The sequence below is a fragment of the Rhinichthys klamathensis genome, unplaced genomic scaffold (genome assembly GCF_029890125.1).
Source record: "Rhinichthys klamathensis goyatoka isolate OS25496 unplaced genomic scaffold, OSU_Roscu_1.1 h1tg000599l_1, whole genome shotgun sequence".
NCBI lineage: Eukaryota > Metazoa > Chordata > Actinopteri > Cypriniformes > Leuciscidae > Rhinichthys > Rhinichthys klamathensis.
The window spans coordinates 745,001-765,545 of NW_026607054.1; the positions used below are offsets into that span (position 1 = coordinate 745,001).

General features: G+C 43.1%; 1 protein-coding gene across 1 annotated transcript in view; it reads left to right on the forward strand.

Annotated features, from left to right (window-relative positions):
* The window catches only part of LOC130075690 (ERC protein 2), a 20,921-nt gene extending 2,578 nt beyond the window's left edge, over nucleotides 1-18,343 (forward strand). Inside the window, exons 4-11 of the mRNA XM_056240433.1 lie at nucleotides 1,815-1,982; nucleotides 6,466-6,603; nucleotides 7,325-7,411; nucleotides 10,027-10,220; nucleotides 11,669-11,747; nucleotides 14,346-14,506; nucleotides 16,931-17,063; nucleotides 18,284-18,343. Of these exons, the coding sequence (XP_056096408.1) occupies nucleotides 1,815-1,982; nucleotides 6,466-6,603; nucleotides 7,325-7,411; nucleotides 10,027-10,220; nucleotides 11,669-11,747; nucleotides 14,346-14,506; nucleotides 16,931-17,063; nucleotides 18,284-18,343 (1,020 nt within the window). The remainder of the gene's footprint in view (nucleotides 1-1,814; nucleotides 1,983-6,465; nucleotides 6,604-7,324; nucleotides 7,412-10,026; nucleotides 10,221-11,668; nucleotides 11,748-14,345; nucleotides 14,507-16,930; nucleotides 17,064-18,283) is intronic.
* Nucleotides 18,344-20,545: the final 2,202 nt, after the last annotated feature.

The following is a 20,545-nucleotide window of genomic DNA, read 5'->3' on the forward strand; positions in this document are numbered from 1 at the left end:
GTTTTGTTTTTCACAATCGAACGGTAAACCTCTCAGGTGCAGAGTAACCCGATCCTCAGCTCTCACATCTCACTGCATTTTTAATAGTCTGAAATGCTGTAACCTGCATATTTATCAGACTTGAATAGGTGTCTATTATGATTATAAAATGGCCAGGAAACATCTTAAAGTGCCATTATTATTCTATTTTACAGGCCGCTAATGTTGTTTTGGCGTCTCCTACAATAGATTCACATTCATCCATGATCAAACACACACTAATGTCCTCATAATCTCCACTGCAGCTTCAGCTCTTTCTCTCAGTGTCTGAAATGCTTCCATTGGAGATTCAGTCTCTCTATGCCCCGCCTCTCTGAGAGCTGCTCTGCTGTGATTGGTCAGAACGCTCATTATCATATCTGAACCTCAGCTCTTGATCACAGTGATACGAACAGTAACGATGGCGTGGGTTTCACCGTCTCAATCTCAGAAAACAGCGTCTTCTCGACACGAACCGAACTCTCCCAGTCTCAGATACACTACAGTGTTTGAGGGCGGAGCTAAGAGACGCTGCTCAGCCAATCAACACCAGAAGATGGAATTATGCAAATTAGTTAGAAACCTACGCAGGTTCAGCAGGAAGTAGAATTACTGACGACTCGTTTCAGTGCAGAATCACTCCTTTCGTTTAGGAGACAATAACTTTATTTTTCATGCTCTTTTATCATTGCAGACCTTTAACATTCACAACCAGCTCTATTACACACTGCATGAAAGGTCATGTCCTTAAAACATAATAAGGGCACTTTAAATAATAGAGAATAACAGAACTAAATCACTGTTCTTATTTGATAAGCTTCACAGAACTGGGAACGAGAAAGGTAGATGGTGTTGTTGTATTAACTTTCAGAAGAAGAGGGTTAGTGTTGCTCCACTGTTGGGTTACACTTTGGGTCCTATCTTGCACCCGGCGCAAATGACTTTGTACACTGACGCATGTATCATTCCTATTTTGCACCCGCGCAAAGCGGGCTTTTCCCTCCACAGACACACGTCGGTTAACTAAGAAATACACTTGCGCTCCCCGGGGCGGTTCAGCGCAAAGAGGAGGCGTGTTCCGGCGCAAACTTTCCCTCATGCTATTTTGCTGTTCTATAAAACAATTGCGCCACTGACCAGAAAAAACCTAGTCTAAAGTCAGTGGCCGCCGTTATAATAGGAATCCGCTTTAGAACAAGCGCGCCTGCTCTTAAAGGGAATGTGAGATGACGCTCTGATTGGTTTATTTCACGTTACGCCCAAACCACACCTATGAATAATGAAGCTACTTCAGACCAACCCCTTTTAGATTTGCGCCAGGCGCAAGAGGCATTTATCCCACCGGGAAAATAGCAACAGCGCCGGGATCCGCCCACAAAGTTACTTGCTCTTTGCGCTTTGACACTTGCGTTTCAGATCGTTAAAATAGGGCCCTTTATTTCAATAGTCCACTTTAGACATTCTTATAACTATAAGTAACTTGCCAACTACAAGTCGACTTATTCTCCTAACACCTAACCATAATCTAACAGCCTACTAATACTCTAATGAGAGTTAGTTGACATGTAGTTGTAAAGTTACTTATAGTAAGTAGAATGTCTAAAGTGGACTATCGAAATAAAGTGTTACCCAATGTTGTGGTGATGTGGGAGATTTGGGTTTGTTTTGAGTTAAACTCGCTCCATCTTTCACTGCCCATGATTCCCTGTTGACTTTTATAAAATAGTGACAAATAAAGAAGGAGCAAAAAGCCCACAGATAAAAGCCATGATTGAGGATTGCCTTTGCTTCTGAAGGTGGACGCTCTGCGTGTGCGTCTGGAGGAGAGAGAGTCGTTCCTCAACAGAAAGAGCAAACAGATCCAGGATCTGATCGAAGAGAAGGGAACTCTGAACAGTGAGATATGTGACCTGAAGGACATGCTGGAGGTCAAGGAGAAGAAGATCCACATCCTGCAGAAAAAGGTACACAAGACATGTTCGAAAAGCACAGCTGACTGTTGAAGAACCTCAGCTTGCGATTCAGATGATCAGCAGTTTTACATACGGATGCTTTATTCAACAGTACAGTACCAAGACAGGAACCAAAGTGTGTAAAAGCCACATACTATACTAATCAGCTGTGGGCAAATGTTTCCTCCCACTCCTCTTTTTTTAAATCCCCATAAATCATTAGCAGTATCTCAAAATAAGCTGTTTGCAGTTTCTATGCAATGTGACGTCACATATGCTTAGGCGCCGCCTACAACTGCTGACAAACTCCTCCCTATTAGCACAGACCCCGCCCACAACTGCTGACAAACTCCTCCCTATTAGCACAGACCCCGCCCACAACTGCTGACAAACTCCTCCCTATTAGCACAGACCCCGCCCACAACTGCTGACAAACTCCTCCCTATTAGCACATACCCCGCCCACAACTGCTGACAAACTCCTCCCTATTAGCACAGACCCCACCCACAACTGCTGACAAACTCCTCCCTATTAGCACAGACCCCTCCCACAACTGCTGACAAACTCCTCCCTATTAGCACAGACCCCTCCCACAACTGCTGACAAACTCCTCCCTATTAGCACAGACCCCGCCCACAACTGCTGACAAACTCCTCCCTATTAGCACAGACCCCTCCCACAACTGCTGACAAACTCCTCCCTATTAGCACAGACCCCGCCCACAACTGCTGACAAACTCCTCCCTATTAGCACAGACCCCGCCCACAACTGCTGACAAACTCCTCCCTATTAGCACAGACCCCGCCCACAACTGCTGACAAACTCCTCCCTATTAGCACAGACCCCGCCCACAACTGCTGACAAACTCCTCCCTATTAGCACAGACCCCTCCCACAACTGCTGACAAACTCCTCCCTATTAGCACAGACTCCGCCCACAACTGCTGATAAACTCCTCCCTATTAGCACAGACCCCTCCCACAACTGCTGACAAACTCCTCCCTATTAGCACAGACCCCTCCCACAACTGCTGACAAACTCCTCCCTATTAGCACAGACCCCGCCCACAACTGGTGATAAACTCCTTCCTATTAGCACAGACCCCGCCCACAACTGCTGACAAACTCCTCCCTATTAGCACAGACCCCTCCCACAACTGCTGACAAACTCCTCCCTATTAGCACAGACCCCGCCCACAACTGCTGACAAACTCCTCCCTATTAGCACAGACTCCGCCCACAACTGCTGATAAACTCCTCCCTATTAGCACAGACCCCGCCCACAACTGCATCTCTTTCTTTACTTGGTCAATGGTTTGGCAAAAAAAATAGCAAAAGTGGTGTTGCTGAATTCCAGATAATGTGTTAAAAACACACTAAACACACAGTCTCAAACCGAGTAACAGATAATCTTTTAAGAGGTTTAGAAAAACATTTTCCAGACTGTATGTTGGATTTTAGATTAAACTGACTATACACTGTATTGTCAGTCTGGTGTTGAAGAAACTGACTGTATCAGACGATGACCTGTCCAGCATATATCACCTGTGCATGTTGGTGACAAGAAGATATGTCTCAGATATGATCCTGTGATGTTGACACTAAATATGAAGACTTAATCTACATTTCCGTCTCAATAATGCTTCAAACTTCTGAAAGTGACTTGTGAGGATGTGCTACAAATTGAGGCGGCTTCGACCGGTCATCGCCTCGACCCCTGTGGCGGTTTCAGTGGTGTATCTGCATATGTAATTGGAGCCAAACTCTCTCAATTTAGAGCACAAATGTTCTGAGTTTAGAGCCGCACAGAGAGAGTCTTGTTTAAACACACACCAATGCAGCGATTCTCTCACAGTCCCACAGATGCTCCCAATTACAGCCAAATTCACATGGAAATCTGGAGCATATCTTGCCTAGAGACAGTTGCAGTGGACACACACAGATCAGAAACTCGTAGTTAATCTGAATACACGATACACAGAGCTGTAAACGTATCCGGCATGGTGTAAGAGAAATGCTTTTATTCACTCTTTTTATCACCCAATCCACTTCAAATCAAATATCAACTCATTATTATTTTTTTGCATGGGCTTTTTTGAGTTTTACTAACTCAAATAAGTTAGTTGAGATAAGTTTTTGCTTATTTTGTCAATTCAAATACATTGCACAAATCAACTGGATAAGCACAGCAAATTAAGTTTAGTTTAATCAAAATTCAAAAGATCACACACCTAATATTACTTTTCTGAAATGTAAAACAAACAAGTCAAAGCAAGCTGACGAAGGCCACACATATGTCAATCATATTCAGCACATACCGAGGTGTTGGTGGTTTGGGGAGGCTGAGAAGGCTTTTGCTCTGCATGAACACACAAAATATATATACAGTATATAATGGACATGATTCGAAAAGGTTAAATGGTCCTGATAACAATAGTCACACTTGTGTTCCTCGCGGACAGAAATGAGCGCATTGGAAATGAATGGCAGACGAGTTTCCTCTAGTGGAAGCGTTTGGTACTGCAGCCGAACAACATCGAGATATCAAGCTTAAATTTTGAACACAACTTGTTAAGATTTATGGCTTTGATGGGTTTTTTTTTTTGAGTAAAACATGTTTTTGAAAATACATATTTCATATAAAAATTTAAAACAGTATTTTTGTGCATTTTTCATAACAATAAACGTAAAATTCTGTAACTTTTTTTAAGTTCACTTTTTTCCAACTTTTTCACTTCAGCAATAATCTGCCGAGTCTCGTTTTTTAAAAGAGATCAAACTTCAGTCTGTGATCCAAAGCATTCAAGATTTACCACAGTGTAATTGAATTACTCCAATTTAATTTTCAGGTCTATGCTAAAAAAAGTTAATAAATTGATTATAAATACAGCGTAAATATAATTTAGTACAATAAAATCCCCTAAAAATACAAAATATTAAATAAAAAAAGAATGTAATATAGTACATTCATTTCTTTGAAATGACAAAAAGTCAGTAATTTTTGACCGACACGTGAAGAGCACCAGAGGGTTAAAAATATATATATACACTCACCTAAAGGATTATTAGGAACACCTGTTCAATTTCTCATTAATGCAATTATCTAATCAACCAATCACATGGCAGTTGCTTCAATGCATTTAGGGGTGTGGTCCTGGTCAAGACAATCTCCTGAACTCCAAACTGAATGTCAGAAAGAGAGGTGATTTAAGCAATTTTGAGCGTGGCATGGTTGTTGGTGCCAGACGGGCCGGTCTGAGTATTTCACAATCTGCTCAGTTACTGGGATTTTCACGCACAACCATTTCTAGGGTTTACAAAGAATGGTGTGAAAAGGGAAAAACATCCAGTATGCGGCAGTCCTGTGGGCGAAAATGCCTTGTTGATGCAAGAGGTCAGAGGAGAATGGGCCGACTGATTTAAGCTGATAGAAGAGCAACTTTGAAATAACCACTCGTTACAACCGAGGTATGCAGCAAAGCATTTGTGAAGCCACAACACGCACAACCTTGAGGCGGATGGGCTACAACAGCAGAAGACCCCACCGGGTACCACTCATCTCCACTACAAATAGGAAAAAGAGGCTACAATTTGCAAGAGCTCACCAAAATTGGACAGTTGAAGACTGGAAAAATGTTGCCTGGTCTGATGAGTCTCGATTTCTGTTGAGACATTCAGATGGTAGAGTCAGAATTTGGCGTAAACAGAATGAGAACATGGATCCATCATGCCTTGTTACCACTGTGCAGGCTGGTGGTGGTGGTGTAATGGTGTGGGGGATGTTTTCTTGGCACACTTTAGGCCCCTTAGTGCCAATTGGGCATCGTTTAAATGCCACGGCCTACCTGAGCATTGTTTCTGACCATGTCCATCCCTTTATGGCCACCATGTACCCATCCTCTGATGGCTACTTCCAGCAGGATAATGCACCATGTCACAAAGCTCGAATCATTTCAAATTGGTTTCTTGAACATGACAATGAGTTCACTGTACTAAAATGGCCCCCACAGTCACTAGATCTCAACCCAATAGAGCATATTTGGGATGTGGTGGAACGGGAGCTTCGTGCCCTGGATGTGCATCCCACAAATCTCCATCAACTGCAAGATGCTATCCTATCAATATGGGCCAACATTTCTAAAGAATGCTTTCAGCACCTTGTTGAATCAATGCCACGTAGAAATAAGGCAGTTCTGAAGGCGAAAGGGGGTCAAACACAGTATTAGTATGGTGTTCCTAATAATCCTTTAGGTGAGTGTATATAAATATATATCAATGAAGATTATCAGCCGTTAGTTGCAGAAACATACACACTGCATCTTTGCTGAAGCCGTAACTGAAGTGATGTAACCAATTCCTGGAAATGCATTATTATTATTAGTAGTAGTTGTATTTATTTTTTAAATTCGGCCCATGCTAGGTTTATGTTAAGTATTTCTCCTCATAATTACTTGGCAAATGAATTGTTCACAGTGATGAAGTCTGTGTGTGTGTCAGTCTGAGAACCTGCAGGAGCAGCTGAAGGACCGGGAGAAGCAGCTGGAGAGTCTGGGGAACCGAGTGACGTCTCTGCAGAACGACTCCAGCAACACCGACACCGCTCTCATTACACTGGAGGAGGCTCTCTCGGAGAAGGTGCTCGCGTTCAGCTCCAAACACACACACTTACACACTTGCCTGAAGAGTTCATCTCTGACAAACCTGCCGGGAGTTTCTAGAGATCCTGAAGACATGAGCTTCATTAGGCTGGAGCTAAAGTCTGTGGTCATGTCTCTCCAGGAGACGGAGTGGACACCCCTGCCCAGAGAAGCTTTAAGAAAATAAAACTGCACTGAAGCACCATCTTTGTTCTAGAATACCCCTTTTCCACCAAAGCATTTCTAGAGCCGGTTCGGAGCCGGTGCCTACTCGCGAACCAGTTCTGTGTGTTTGTGTGACAACACAAACTGTGTGTCTGTGTGTCTGTGTGACAGCCAAAGAACCGGTTCTCGGCCAGGAAAATTGGTTCCAAAGCGGCACCAGCTCTTTGCTGGACTAGAACCGTTCTTTCACCACGTCATGCTTACGTCGCGGGCTGGGGGGGGGGGGGGGTTACTGTGACCAACAACACGGCGGGAATGGGAAAGCTAAGACGTATGGCGACGCACACAGTGACGTAACGACGGCGTTCGCTGGGCTCTTAGTCAGTGGAAAAACAAACCGGTTCTGAGAAGGTTCGCAAGTTGAACCAACTTTGAACCGGCACCAGCTCCGAACCAGTTCTTTTTTGGTGGAAATGTGGTAGAAGTGGACCAAAAAAACCAAACAATATTTACTGTATGCAAATGACTAACCACTACTTTATCTTCTGTGACAGATAGAAGAGGCAGAAATGCATAAGAATGAAAATAAGGAACTGAAAAGCAAACTCGCCTCCCTACAAGAGCGTCTTTCAGAGAAAGAGGTACAGTACGTGCGGAGAAACACCAGAGGAAAAGAGTTGCATCAATTTTGCTCTCCGAATTTCAGTCCAAAAACCTGCAATCCAGTTAAATCGCACAATGGCTCAGGTTGTAATGTTTTTGGTCGTGGAGAGAGAGATGAACTGAAATACAGGGCTAGAAATGCAACTAAACAAGACACAGGTGAACATAATCAGAAACCCTGTAAATGAAACCTAGAGACGTAAAAAAGGAAAGGTCCAGGTGAGAGTCATTCAAGCTATTCTCCTTATTAATCAAGGTAAAAAACAATCTGCATATAGTTGCTTTAAGTCAGTGATGACTCTTGGCTCACATCTTCCTTCTGGTTGATTGTATAGTCAACCACTCACTAATGCCTGGCCAACTGCGGCTCATTAGTTTTAATCATGCCGTATGCGTTTAGACAAAGTGATTTGATGAAACAGCAGCCAATGGGATTGCTGCATGCACGTTAGTCTAAGGGGCTGTTTACACGACACCGTTTCAACTAAAAACATAAAACTTTGTATGCGTTTTGGCCTTTCGTTTACACGACAGCGGTGTTTTGGGCGCCTGAAAACTCGTTTTGAAAACGAGTTTCAAAGTGCAAGTTTTTGAAAACGGTCTCCGTGTAAACAACAAAAACACGAATCTCTAAAGACGATGATGTCATGCACATGCGTATTACGTGTTCAGTCTTTAGTGTTTCATCGCCATCTACTGGCCTGGCAGCAGAAAACAGCGTTTTTAGTCATTTTGAATGGGGATCGTTTTGACAATGATGTCGTCAGTACGCGGAAAACTCAAAGGAAAAACTTCTCCGGTCTCTGGTGCTCGAAAAATTGACACGCGAAGAGCACCGGAGAAGCACATCGTTGTCGTGTAAACATACGCTCAATCTGCCTAATATCCAAGATAATATCAGATATTAATTTAAGTGCTTCTGTTCCTCTCTCTTTCTGCAAAAATGGCAGAGTTTTAGGTGGCCAAATTGTTGCTGCTTCTTAGTTCCACACCCAATTTTTGGGCCTAATTTGCATAATTACTTTTGCGAATTGGGTTATAAAACAAATATGTGCTATTAATGAACACCGTCAGTGGGTGCGATTCATTGTTAGAGACCCCTCGGTGTCACCGTCCCTGGGTGAGCTGGATATTTCCTTCAGCAATTCTGTACTCCAACAGTCTCTGACACTAAATGTGTCCTCATCTCCCCGCTATCCCTTTTTGTTCATCATGTCGAGGCAATCAAAGTTTATGAGAATGTTTCTTTATTCTCTTGAGTAAACAGACATCCATCTAGGATAATTATACCTTCCTGCTTCTTGTCTTGATGCCACATGTAGTGGTGGTTTCACAAGAGGAGCATTCATAAACATCCCAAGACTTTACAGCGCTAATAACAGTATCTGCTCGCCGATCAACAGAAGCCAGCGCAAATAATGGGATATAGCCCACAGGCCTCTGCAGATATACTGGATGGGATTTATTGCTTTGTTGCAGTTATGAGGAACATCATGTTCAAACTAAGAAAAAAGAAAGTCACTATCGTCAAAAACATAAAGTATGATTTTGGTTGGTTGAATTTTAATCAGTGTCTGTGTTTGTTCCACATCCAAAGCCTTTATTTATAGATATGGTACGCAACCCACTCATAACTCATAGCATAATTTTTGATTATGTGAACAAACAACATTACAATTGTACAACTGTACTTTATGATAGAATATCTAAACAAGCATTCATGACGGTAAGATTTTATTTTTCTATTAGTAAATTAAACACTTTTGTTTATTTTGTAATTTTATCTGAATGCCAACATTTGTACGATTTAGGGTACGTTTACACGACGGCGATGTACTAGAAACGGATGTGTTTTTTGCGTACAGGCGACAACTTTTGTCAAAATGATCCTCGTTCACACGGGCCCGTGAGAACGGTTAAAGCGCTGTATTCTGCTGTCAGGCCAGTAGGTGGCGATGTCACTGAGTAAAGAAACACTACGGGCCTGTAGACATAACACACATGATGTCACCGCTTTCACAAATTCATGTTTTTGTAGTTTACACAGAGACGATAACAGTATCGTTTTCAAAAACGTGCACTTTGAAACCCGTTTCAAAAGTTTGCGTTTTCAGGCCCTCAAAACGCTATTGTTGTGTAAATGAATGGCCAAAACGCATTAAATGTTAACAATAACTATGTTGTGTAAACTCAAAACAGTTTTGAGTTTAATTGATCTAATTTAGTGATCTGTGACATAGTGTTATGTTGAATATCACGTTTTGTGGGTCTGTTAATCATGGCTTTGTGGGCTCATTAATGTTTTTAGATTTGTGGAGTAAATATTAGATTTTTAATTTCGAAGTGTAAAGATAAATTTAGACCTTATAAAATTAGGGGTAATATGAACCACCCAGAATTGGCACAGATGGAACAGAATGGCATGTTCTTTCTAGTGATATTTCTTTTTTAAATTTAGTACTTTTTAACAAAAATTCCATTATTAGATCACTCTGCCTGTGGTTTGTATGTCAGTCAATGCAATTCCTGAATCTAGTGGTTTTCAGAATATTTCTGATATTGACTCTGTTGTGTTTGTTTGACTGGAGTGAAGGTGTGTGAAGCAGAGTGTGTTGCTCGCTGGAACCCGGAGCTGTCGGAGCGAGTGCAGGTTCTCCAGACGGAAGCGGTCCGTCATAAAGAGGAGGAGGAGAAGTGTAATGCTGAAGTGCAGCGAGTGCTGGCTCTCCTGCGGGACCTGCAGTCTGAACGCCTGGAGCAGGATAAGAGAATCCTCCAGCTGGAGAGGTACATGACAACCATAACTCCTCGAGTTTAGAGGGATAGGTCACCCAACAATGAAAATTAGCCCATGATTTACTCACCCTCAAGTCATCCTAGGTGTATATGGCATTCTTCTTTCAGACGAATACAATCGGAGTAACATTAAAAAAAATGTCCTGGCTCTTCCAAGCTTTATAATGGCAGTGAATGGCTGTTTCTGTTTTGAAGTCCATAAAAGTGCATCTATCCATCATAAAAGTGCATCTGTCCATCATAAAAGTGCATCTATCCATCATAAAAGTGCATCTATCCATGATAAAAGTGCATCTATCCATGATAAAAGTGCATCTATCCATCATAAAAGTGCATCTGTCCATCATAAAAGTGCATCTATCCATCATAAAAGTGCATATATCCATGATAAAAGTGCATCTATCCATGATAAAAGTGCATCTATCCATCATAAAAGTGCATCTATCCATGATAAAAGTACATCTATCCATCATAAAAGTGCATCTATCCATGATAAAAGTGCATCTATCCATGATAAATGTGCAAGCGCATCTATCCATGATAAAAGTGCAGAATAAAGGCCTTCTGAAGCGAAGCCATGCATTTGTGTAAGAACAATATCCATATTTAAAACTGTAAAGTAAAATAACTAGTTTCCATCCAAACACACATACGGATTCCACTTAACTGTAAAGCGCAGTCTGAAGATGATTTGAGCCAATTTTGGTGAAAATCGGATGAACCGTCTAGGTTTTTCGGAAAGTTCAAAATGTGGGAAAATGTTCATGAATCGAATCGTCATGAGCCAAGGAATCAAGGAAAAATAATTTTGTTTCTAGCCCTTACAGTTCAAATGCTATTAGCATAAACATAAGTACAAATTTGGACAGTTGGTGGCACTACAGCGATCGAGATGGAGACTCCAAAAATGATGTTGTATTAACAAAGTTCGGGAGGAGCACGTTCAGTTAATTAACACGAGTGGAGAGCACTCAGCAATCAATGATAAGAGGTGTATGGATAGATTCAGCAATCTCACCTCACTCCATTGATAGTTTAGCAGCATCCCTCCACCACCCCTTCTCCACAGTTCTAGTCCTAAACACTTACATAGAGGGGAGTACTCTGGGTTCGGGAAAAACTCCGAGCTTGGAGCCCTCCCTCCGGCAGCACGCCGAATACGCATTAAATCTTATCCACTCTAATTATATGTAAGTGTGAACTCATGAATTGATATTAGTATTGTTGAGGCTGTCATCTATCTGTCAAGAAGAAGAAGAAAACTAATGGATAGAAACATCAGTTATAAGTAAAAAAAATAGAAGAAGACTTTCATTATTCAGCTCAATTCAGTTCGAGTTTTGTTCAACTCCTCATCCGCAACAGTGGCAACCAAACCATGTGATACAAACACCTATAAAACTGAAAATAAAGCTGAAATACACTGTGTTGTGTTGCAGACAAGTGAAGGAGAAGAACCAGAATCCGTCTGTGAACCCGGGCCAAGCCGGAGAAGTGACTCCCAACACTCACACACAGGTACGAGTCCTCGTTCCCAACCCTCACACACAGGTACGAGTCCTCGTTCCCAACACTCACACACAGGTACGAGTCCTCGTTCCCAACCCTCACACACAGGTACGAGTCCTCGTTCCCAACCCTCACACACAGGTACGAGTCCTCGTTCCCAACCCTCACACACAGGTACGAGTCCTCGTTCCCAACCCTCACACACAGGTACGAGTCCTCGTTCCCAACACTCACACACAGTCCTCGTTCCCAACACTCACACACAGGTACGAGTCCTCGTTCCCAACACTCACACACAGGTACGATTCCTCGTTCCCAAGACTCACACACAGTCCTCGTTCCCAACACTCACAAACAGGTACGAGTCCTCGTTCCCAACACTCACACACAGGTACAAGTCCTCGTTCCCAACACTCACACACAGGTACGAGTCCTCGTTCCCAACCCTCACACACAGTCCTCGTTCCCAACACTCACACACAGGTAAGAGTCCTCGTTCCCAACACTCACACACAGGTACAAGTCCTCTTTCCCAACACTCACACACAGTCCTCGTTCCCAACACTCACACACAGGTACGAGTCCTCGTTCCCAACACTCACACAAAGTCCTCGTTCACAACACTCACACACAGGTACGAGTCCTCGTTCCCAACACTCACACACAGGTACGAGTCCTCGTTCCCAACACTCACACACAGGTACGAGTCCTCATTCCCAACACTCACACACAGGTACGAGTCCTCATTCCCAACACTCACACACAGGTACGAGTCCTCGTTCCCAACACTCACACACAGGTACGAGTCCTCGTTCCCAACACTCACACACAGGTACGAGTCCTCGTTCCCAACACTCACACACAGGTACGAGTCCTCGTTCCCAACACTCACACACAGGTACGAGTCCTCAATCCCAGCACTCACACACAGGTACGAGTCCTCGTTCCCAACACTCACACACAGTCCTTGTTCCCAACACTCACACACAGGTACGAGTCCTCGTTCCCAACACTCACACACAGGTACTAGTCCTCGTTCCCAACACTCACACACAGGTACGAGTCCACGTTCCCAACACTCACACACAGGTACGAGTCCTCGTTCCCAACACTCACACACAGGTACGAGTCCTCAATCCCAGCACTCACACACAGGTACGAGTCCTCGTTCCCAACACTCACACACAGTCCTCGTTCCCAACACTCACACAAAGTCCTCGTTCACAACACTCACACACAGGTACGAGTCCTCGTTCCCAACACTCACACACAGGTACGAGTCCTCGTTCCCAACACTCACACACAGGTACGAGTCCTCGTTCCCAACACTCACACACAGGTACGAGTCCTCGTTCCCAACACTCACACACAGGTACGAGTCCTCAATCCCAGCACTCACACACAGTCCTCGTTCCCAACACTCACACACAGGTACAAGTCCTCTTTCCCAACACTCACACACAGTCCTCGTTCCCAACACTCACACACAGGTACGAGTCCTCGTTCCCAACACTCACACACAGGTACAAGTCCTCTTTCCCAACACTCACACACAGTCCTCGTTCCCAACACTCACACACAGGTACGAGTCCTCGTTCCCAACACTCACACAAAGTCCTCGTTCACAACACTCACACACAGGTACGAGTCCTCGTTCCCAACACTCACACACAGGTACGAGTCCTCATTCCCAACACTCACACACAGGTACGAGTCCTCATTCCCAACACTCACACACAGGTATGAGTCCTCGTTCCCAACACTCACACACAGTCCTCGTTCACAACACTCACACAAAGTCCTCGTTCACAACACTCACACACAGGTACGAGTCCTCGTTCCCAACACTCACACACAGGTACGAGTCCTCAATCCCAGCACTCACACACAGGTACGAGTCCTCGTTCCCAACACTCACACACAGTCCTCGTTCCCAACACTCACACAAAGTCCTCGTTCACAACACTCACACACAGGTACGAGTCCTCGTTCCCAACACTCACACACAGGTACGAGTCCTCGTTCCCAACACTCACACACAGGTACGAGTCCTCGTTCCCAACCCTCACACACAGGTACGAGTCCTCGTTCCCAACACTCACACACAGGTACGGGTCCTCAATCCCAGCACTCACACACAGGTACGAGTCCTCGTTCCCAACACTCACACACAGTCCTTGTTCCCAACACTCACACACAGGTACGAGTCTCGTTCCCAACCCTCACACACAGGTACGAGTCCTCGTTCCCAACACTCACACACAGGTACGAGTCCTCGTTCAGTTCTCACATTATAACTGTCCTCAGAAACGTGGCTTTATATTGCTGATTTATTCACACCCAGTTTATCTTGGAATAGATAAAGTTTATTGAGTTGTAGATTTAAGACTATTTTTAAGATATGTGTATATCTTAGTATGGATTCCTTATCCGGGTCTTTAGCAGAGCTTTCCTGGCATTCCCCAGGGTTGGGGATTTCTGCAATGGGGAAAGTGTAGTTCACACTGACCAGTCTTCTGTCAGAACAACAGTGATGAATACTGAAGGATTTACATGGATATTGTGTGATAAACAGCTGTGTGTATATATATAATCTTCTTCTCATAGTTGGAGGGTTTGATGGCGGCTCTGGACAACACCAGGAGAGAGCTGGACGCCACACGGCAGCGGCTGTCTTCTACACAGAACACTCTTTCTGCACACGACGCTGAGCTGAGCCGGTTACGAGACGACCACAGTCAACAGCTCGCAGAGATCCTGCGGTTAAAGTGAGCAAAGGAACCCTGTCTTCAACAGCGCTGACCCGTCAGTGTTCATGTTCCTCTGACCTCTCTTTCAACAGCGCTGACCCGTCAGTGTTCATGTTCCTCTGACCTCTCTTTCAACAGCACTGACCCGTCAGTGTTCATGTTCCTCTGACCTCTCTTTCAACAGCGCTGACCCGTCAGTGTTCATGTTCCTCTGACCTCTCTTTCAACAGCGCTGACCCGTCAGTGTTCATGTTCCTCTGACCTCTCTTTCAACAGCACTGACCCGTCAGTGTTCATGTTCCTCTGACCTCTCTTTCAACAGCGCTGACCCGTCAGTGTTCATGTTCCTCTGACCTCTCTTTCAACAGCGCTGACCCGTCAGTGTTCATGTTCCTCTGACCTCTCTTTCAACAGCGCTGACCCGTCAGTGTTCATGTTCCTCTGACCTCTCTTTCAACAGCGCTGACCCGTCAGTGTTCATGTTCCTCTGACCTCTCTTTCAACAGCGCTGACCCGTCAGTGTTCATGTTCCTCTGATTCCTGTGCAACCTTTCCTTCCATAAGTGTGTGTTCTTTATTTGAGCAGCGCCTCATGGTTCTGGTAAAAAGCTACAAGATTAATTTCAACAGAAGCAGAAACAGGTGGACAGCAAAATACACACTTTCGCTAAAACACTGCAGAAAATGAAAATGACTACAAATGACCCAGATGACTCCGACCGTTCAACTAAACCCGAGACTAAGTTAATGTGTGGCGTCTTTAGATGTGTCTTTCATACATTCAGCATTATTACTCAGCATATAAAGAGCATTTCATAATAAACAATGTTAGAATTTGGAAAATTATTTAGAGTTGGCAGGGAAAGAAAAACTTTTAAATTACTAGTTAACTTTGTTTTGTCCTCATGATGAGAGTTTTGATTATTAGATTATGTACTAAAGTAAAATATAAAAATGGTCCGCACTTTTCTGAAGAGATAAACCTGAACCTCCAGTGTGTTCCTCAGACCCAAGGCCTTCAGTGTACCGAACACAAGCGTGTCTAAATGTAAAATAAATAGCCTGTTAAAACATCTGATCTAGCCTTTTTATGTTCATATCAAGTAGGGAGAAATATTTACTTTTAATATAAACTTTTTTTGTGTAAATTTTTGGTAAAAATTCTTGTCCATCACTGTTTTGGGTCTGGGCCGGAGAGTCTTGTAAAAACTGATCAGCCACAGATTGGAACCAGTCGATAATCACTTCTTTTATTTGATACGTGGTGTCTAAACTTGCACATTACTTTTATCTTACACAATAGACATAAGCGTGTTTGGCATTGTTGCGAATGTGAATTCAAACTACTTTTTTAAGTAGCTCCCAACCGAATTACACTGACAAAAACTGCTGTTAAAGGAATAGTTCACTTAGAAATGACATTTCTGGCATCATTTTCTCGCCCTCAAGTTGTTTCAAATCTGTATGAGTTTCTTTCTTCTGTTGAACACAAAGGAGGATATTTTGAAGAATGTTGGTAACCAGACAGTTAACTAGACCCATTGATTTCCACAGTATTTTTTTTCTTACTATGGAAGTCAATGGGGTCCATCTACTTTTCAGTTACCGACGCTCTTCAAAATAACTTCTTTTGTTTTCAGCAGAAGAAAGAAACTCATACAGGTTTGAAACAACTTGACGGTGAGTAAATGATGACAGAATTTTCATTTTTAAGTGAACTATTCCTTTAAGTCCGCATGTGCTGTTCTCCTTCCCTCTCCTCTGAACACTTCTCCTCATTACAGCTCACGCTAATGACTCCCAGATACCTAAAAAACAAACCTGGTCTAATAAATAAAGTGAACTCATTTGTGCTCTGGGAAAGAGATTGTGATCAAAACAATGCCTTTGAATATGCGTGGCAAAATGTATACAAACAAAAATAAGAGAAAAATATGTAAACAATAGCCTACAAAGGAAAAGTGGCTTAATACCTGCAGAATAATTACAGTTGTTGCGGTTGCGTCAAACAATAGTTCTCTCTCTCTCTCTCTCTCTCTCTCTCTCTCTCTCTCTCTCTCTCTCTCTCTCTCTCTCTCTCTCTCTCTCTCTCTCTCTCTCTCTGTGTGTGTGTTTGTGTGTGTGTGTGTGTGTGTGTGTGTGTGTGTGTGTGTGTGTGTGTGTGTGTGTGAGAGAGGGATATGTTTTGAGAAGTCTAATGGCAGCGGTTTGTTAAGATTCCCTGCCGGACCGTTTGGGTATAATTGTGCACCATGCACAGCCTCAATTCTTCCGATCACAGGAAGAGAGCGGGGGACTGTGAGTTATCACCGAAACGCTCCTGCTGTGTTCTCGTTGTGTGTGTGTGTGTGTGTGTGTTTACTGTATTTGGTGTTTGTGTCTGCTTCTATTTAAGTAATGGTTTACCGTATGCCGTAACCCCCTCCCTCCCCTTCCCATCAGACACCAGGCTCTTCTGGCCGCCGGAGAACAGGATCCACGAGAACTTTCTCCCGTCAGGAACATGTCGACCCCTGAAGATGTGATGACCTTGAGGAGAGAGAAGGAGAGGTTCAGGAATCACCCGAAACAACAGGTCAGTTCATTCCCCCTGTGGTTTTATTCTTTCAATGTAAGTGAGTAATATATATGAAGTTCCTAATCACCCAGTTCTGTCAATCATCACTACGACCGTATATAAGCCGCAGTCTAGAGACTATAGACAATAGACACTAAAGCCCGCCCGTAACACACCTCTCTGGATCAACGTCACACACACACATCACTTCACCAACAAGCGGAAGTTTTATCAGAAAGCTAATCAGAAAGAAATCACTGGAAACTAGCAAAATGATAAAAAAAAAAAAACATGATAAAAGTGACCGTTTGCTGGCATTTTTGTTGTTTACTTGAAGATTTAAAACCCAAGCGCTGATGTTTCACCACAGGTTTACAGTAAAAAGTGACACATTTGTCCTAATGAGTTAACTTGTGTCAAGATTGCACATTAGTCACACAGAAATAAAGTGGTATACCGTTATTTCACAAAAGAAAGATGACAGACGTACTTATTTAGTCACAGGTGAGTATGTTTATCACATTTAGAAAGAATGATCATTTTCCACCAAAAACACGACCTGAGGAGCTTTATCACTCTCCCAGTAGAGTTATATTTCAGTCAGAGACACAGAGAAGCTCCCGGAAAACAGGAGTTGCTTTATTTTATGACACATGCAGAGCTAAATATGGATATCAGACAGTCCGGTATAAAGAGACGAGACATTCTGACAGATAAAATAAAAACATGATTATGATAGCCTTTATGATCTGTCTGATTTCTTCAAGCGGTCATATTTACCATGTTTACTATGGTAATGGTTTGGGAACTAGTCTTTTGCATCACGTATAAATATTTCTCCCTTATACGGTGATCAGAATCCACATCGGATCACAGACTGAAGGCATTCAAATATCAAAATGAGTTTTGAGCTGAAATGATGTTAAAAGTCTGTAAAGCTGATGTTAGCTGTCGTCTCCTGACTCAGGTAAACTCTTCCTCTGTCCGTAACCACTCCTCAAGCTGGATGGGCAGACGAACTTGTGAAAGATGTTACACTGTCTTAACCAGGCGCAATATGACAAGATTGCAAACTAAATATGAAAATGCTGGACACAGCCAATCAAATCAGTGTGTGAAAGTGTGCTCGATTTCTGGCCACTCGCTCACTGATCACTCTTCATCGATGAAATGCATACAACTAATGGTGAACACGCAGCATAGCTTGTGTTTTTATGAGTTCCCTGATGCTCCTTCAGACGGCATGTGTTGTGGGATTTGTCACAGTCTCTGCTTCTGAATCACTTGTCCATGTTTGATGTTTAACTCATAATAAGGAGCACAGTTTTGGTCAAACGTGTCACTTAAATGTCACTCATGGCTGGTTAGGACACCGGTTGAGAGCACTTTCCATCTGGAATTCAGTGCATTTCATTCCAGTGCCTCATTGAGTTATTCACAAAGGTTTAATAAATATTTAGTAATAAACATTAACGGTAACATACAGTAATGTAGTAAGCTATTAGACTGTTTGTGAGTCAGTGTCTGAGTGAGTTTTGTGGGAATGTGGTCTCTAGGCCAAACACATGACTTGTAAACAGTTGGGAATGAGAGAAGGAATTTCAGGGAAGTAGCCATTATCTGTTTATCACCGCTCATGAGTCAGCAATCCTTCAATGAGGGAAAGATGGGAACTGCTGTGCCGTCCACACACATGATTATTGAGTGAATGCTCTGTGACGAGTGTACTGTCACTATCATACTAGGGATGTGCAGCCTATATCTCAACAGGTTTTGTGTTGTTATTATTGTGTATTTTATTCGGATGAAATTGGAAGCGGGAAGAGTTACAAACCCTGTTTTTCTCTTTGCTGTTATGTTCATTTTGAGAACATGTTTGAGGAGCTTTACCACTTCTGATGACCATCACTGATTTTCTACAGATACCAACACAATGATAATAAACTTTTTAAAAAGTATCTTTCGATCCTGCTAGTCTGTCTGGCTTTCCAATGATCCTAGAATCTCTTTCGGTTGTGTTCGGAGCTCAAATGCTATAGAGACACGTGTCACAGTCATGTTTAGGGTGTGTATCTTGTTCTGGTTCTTTTTCTATGTCACCAGTTGCCTGGGTTCTCATTCCTAGTTTGTTACCATGGTTTCTAATTGATTCTCACCTGTTTCTTGTTTCTGATAACGATCATCTCTGTTTATAAGTCCTCGGTTTCCTCAGTTCTCAGTTCTCTGTCATTAATGTTACAGGCTACTGTAGTATTTTCTAGTTCTCTGTGTTTATTAAAGTTTCTTGGTATTGTTCATTCTGGGTCACACATCTTGTCTTTGTGGATTTAAACTACACGCACTACTGTGACAGTTTTTATTGGTATTTGGTTCCCACTTAAGTGTGTTTAGCTACTATGTATTAACATTTAAATCAATAATTTGATACTGATCCTGTCCATCAGGGTCATAGTAGGATGAAGCACATGGCAGAACATCCACAGTATTCCCATCATCCTTCTCATCACGGACAGCAGCGAGAACTGATCTCACCCCCACCGGAGCCGGAGCCTGAGCAGGTCAAACACACTCTCACACAAACACACTCTCACACAAACACACTCTCACACAAACCTCACACAAACACACTCTCACACAAACACACTCTCACACAAACACACTCTCACACAAACACACTCTCACACAAACACTCTCACACAAACACTCTCACACAAACACACTCACACTCTCACACAAACACACTCTCACACAAACACACTCTCACACAAACACACTCTCACACAAACACACAAACACTCTCACACAAACACACTCTCACACAAACACTCTCACACACAAACACTCTCACACAAACACACTCTCACACAAACACACAAACACTCTCACACAAACACACTCACACAAACACACTCTCACACAAACAAACACTCCCACACAAACACACTCTCACACAAACACACTCTCACACAAACACACTCTCACACACACTCTCACACAAACCTCACACAAACACACTCTCACACAAACACACTCTCACACAAACCTCACACAAACCCTCTCACACAAACACACTCTCACACAAACACTCTCACACAAACACACTCTAACACAAACACACTCTCACACAACACACTCTCACACAAACACACTCTCACACAAACACTCTCACACAAACACACTCTAACACAAACACACTCTCACACAACACACTCTCACACAAACACACTCTCACACAAACACACTCTCACACAAACACACTCTCACACAAACACACTCTCACACAAACACACTCTCACACAAACACACTCTTACACAAACACACTCCGGGCCCTATCTTAACGATCTGAAACGCAAGTATCAAACGCGAAACACAGATAATTTCATGGGCGGATCTCGCGCTGTCGCTATCATACTGGCGGGATAAACGACTCTTGCGCCCGACACTAATCTAAAATGTGTTGGTCTGAGGTCGTTACATTACTTATAGGTGTGGTTTGGGC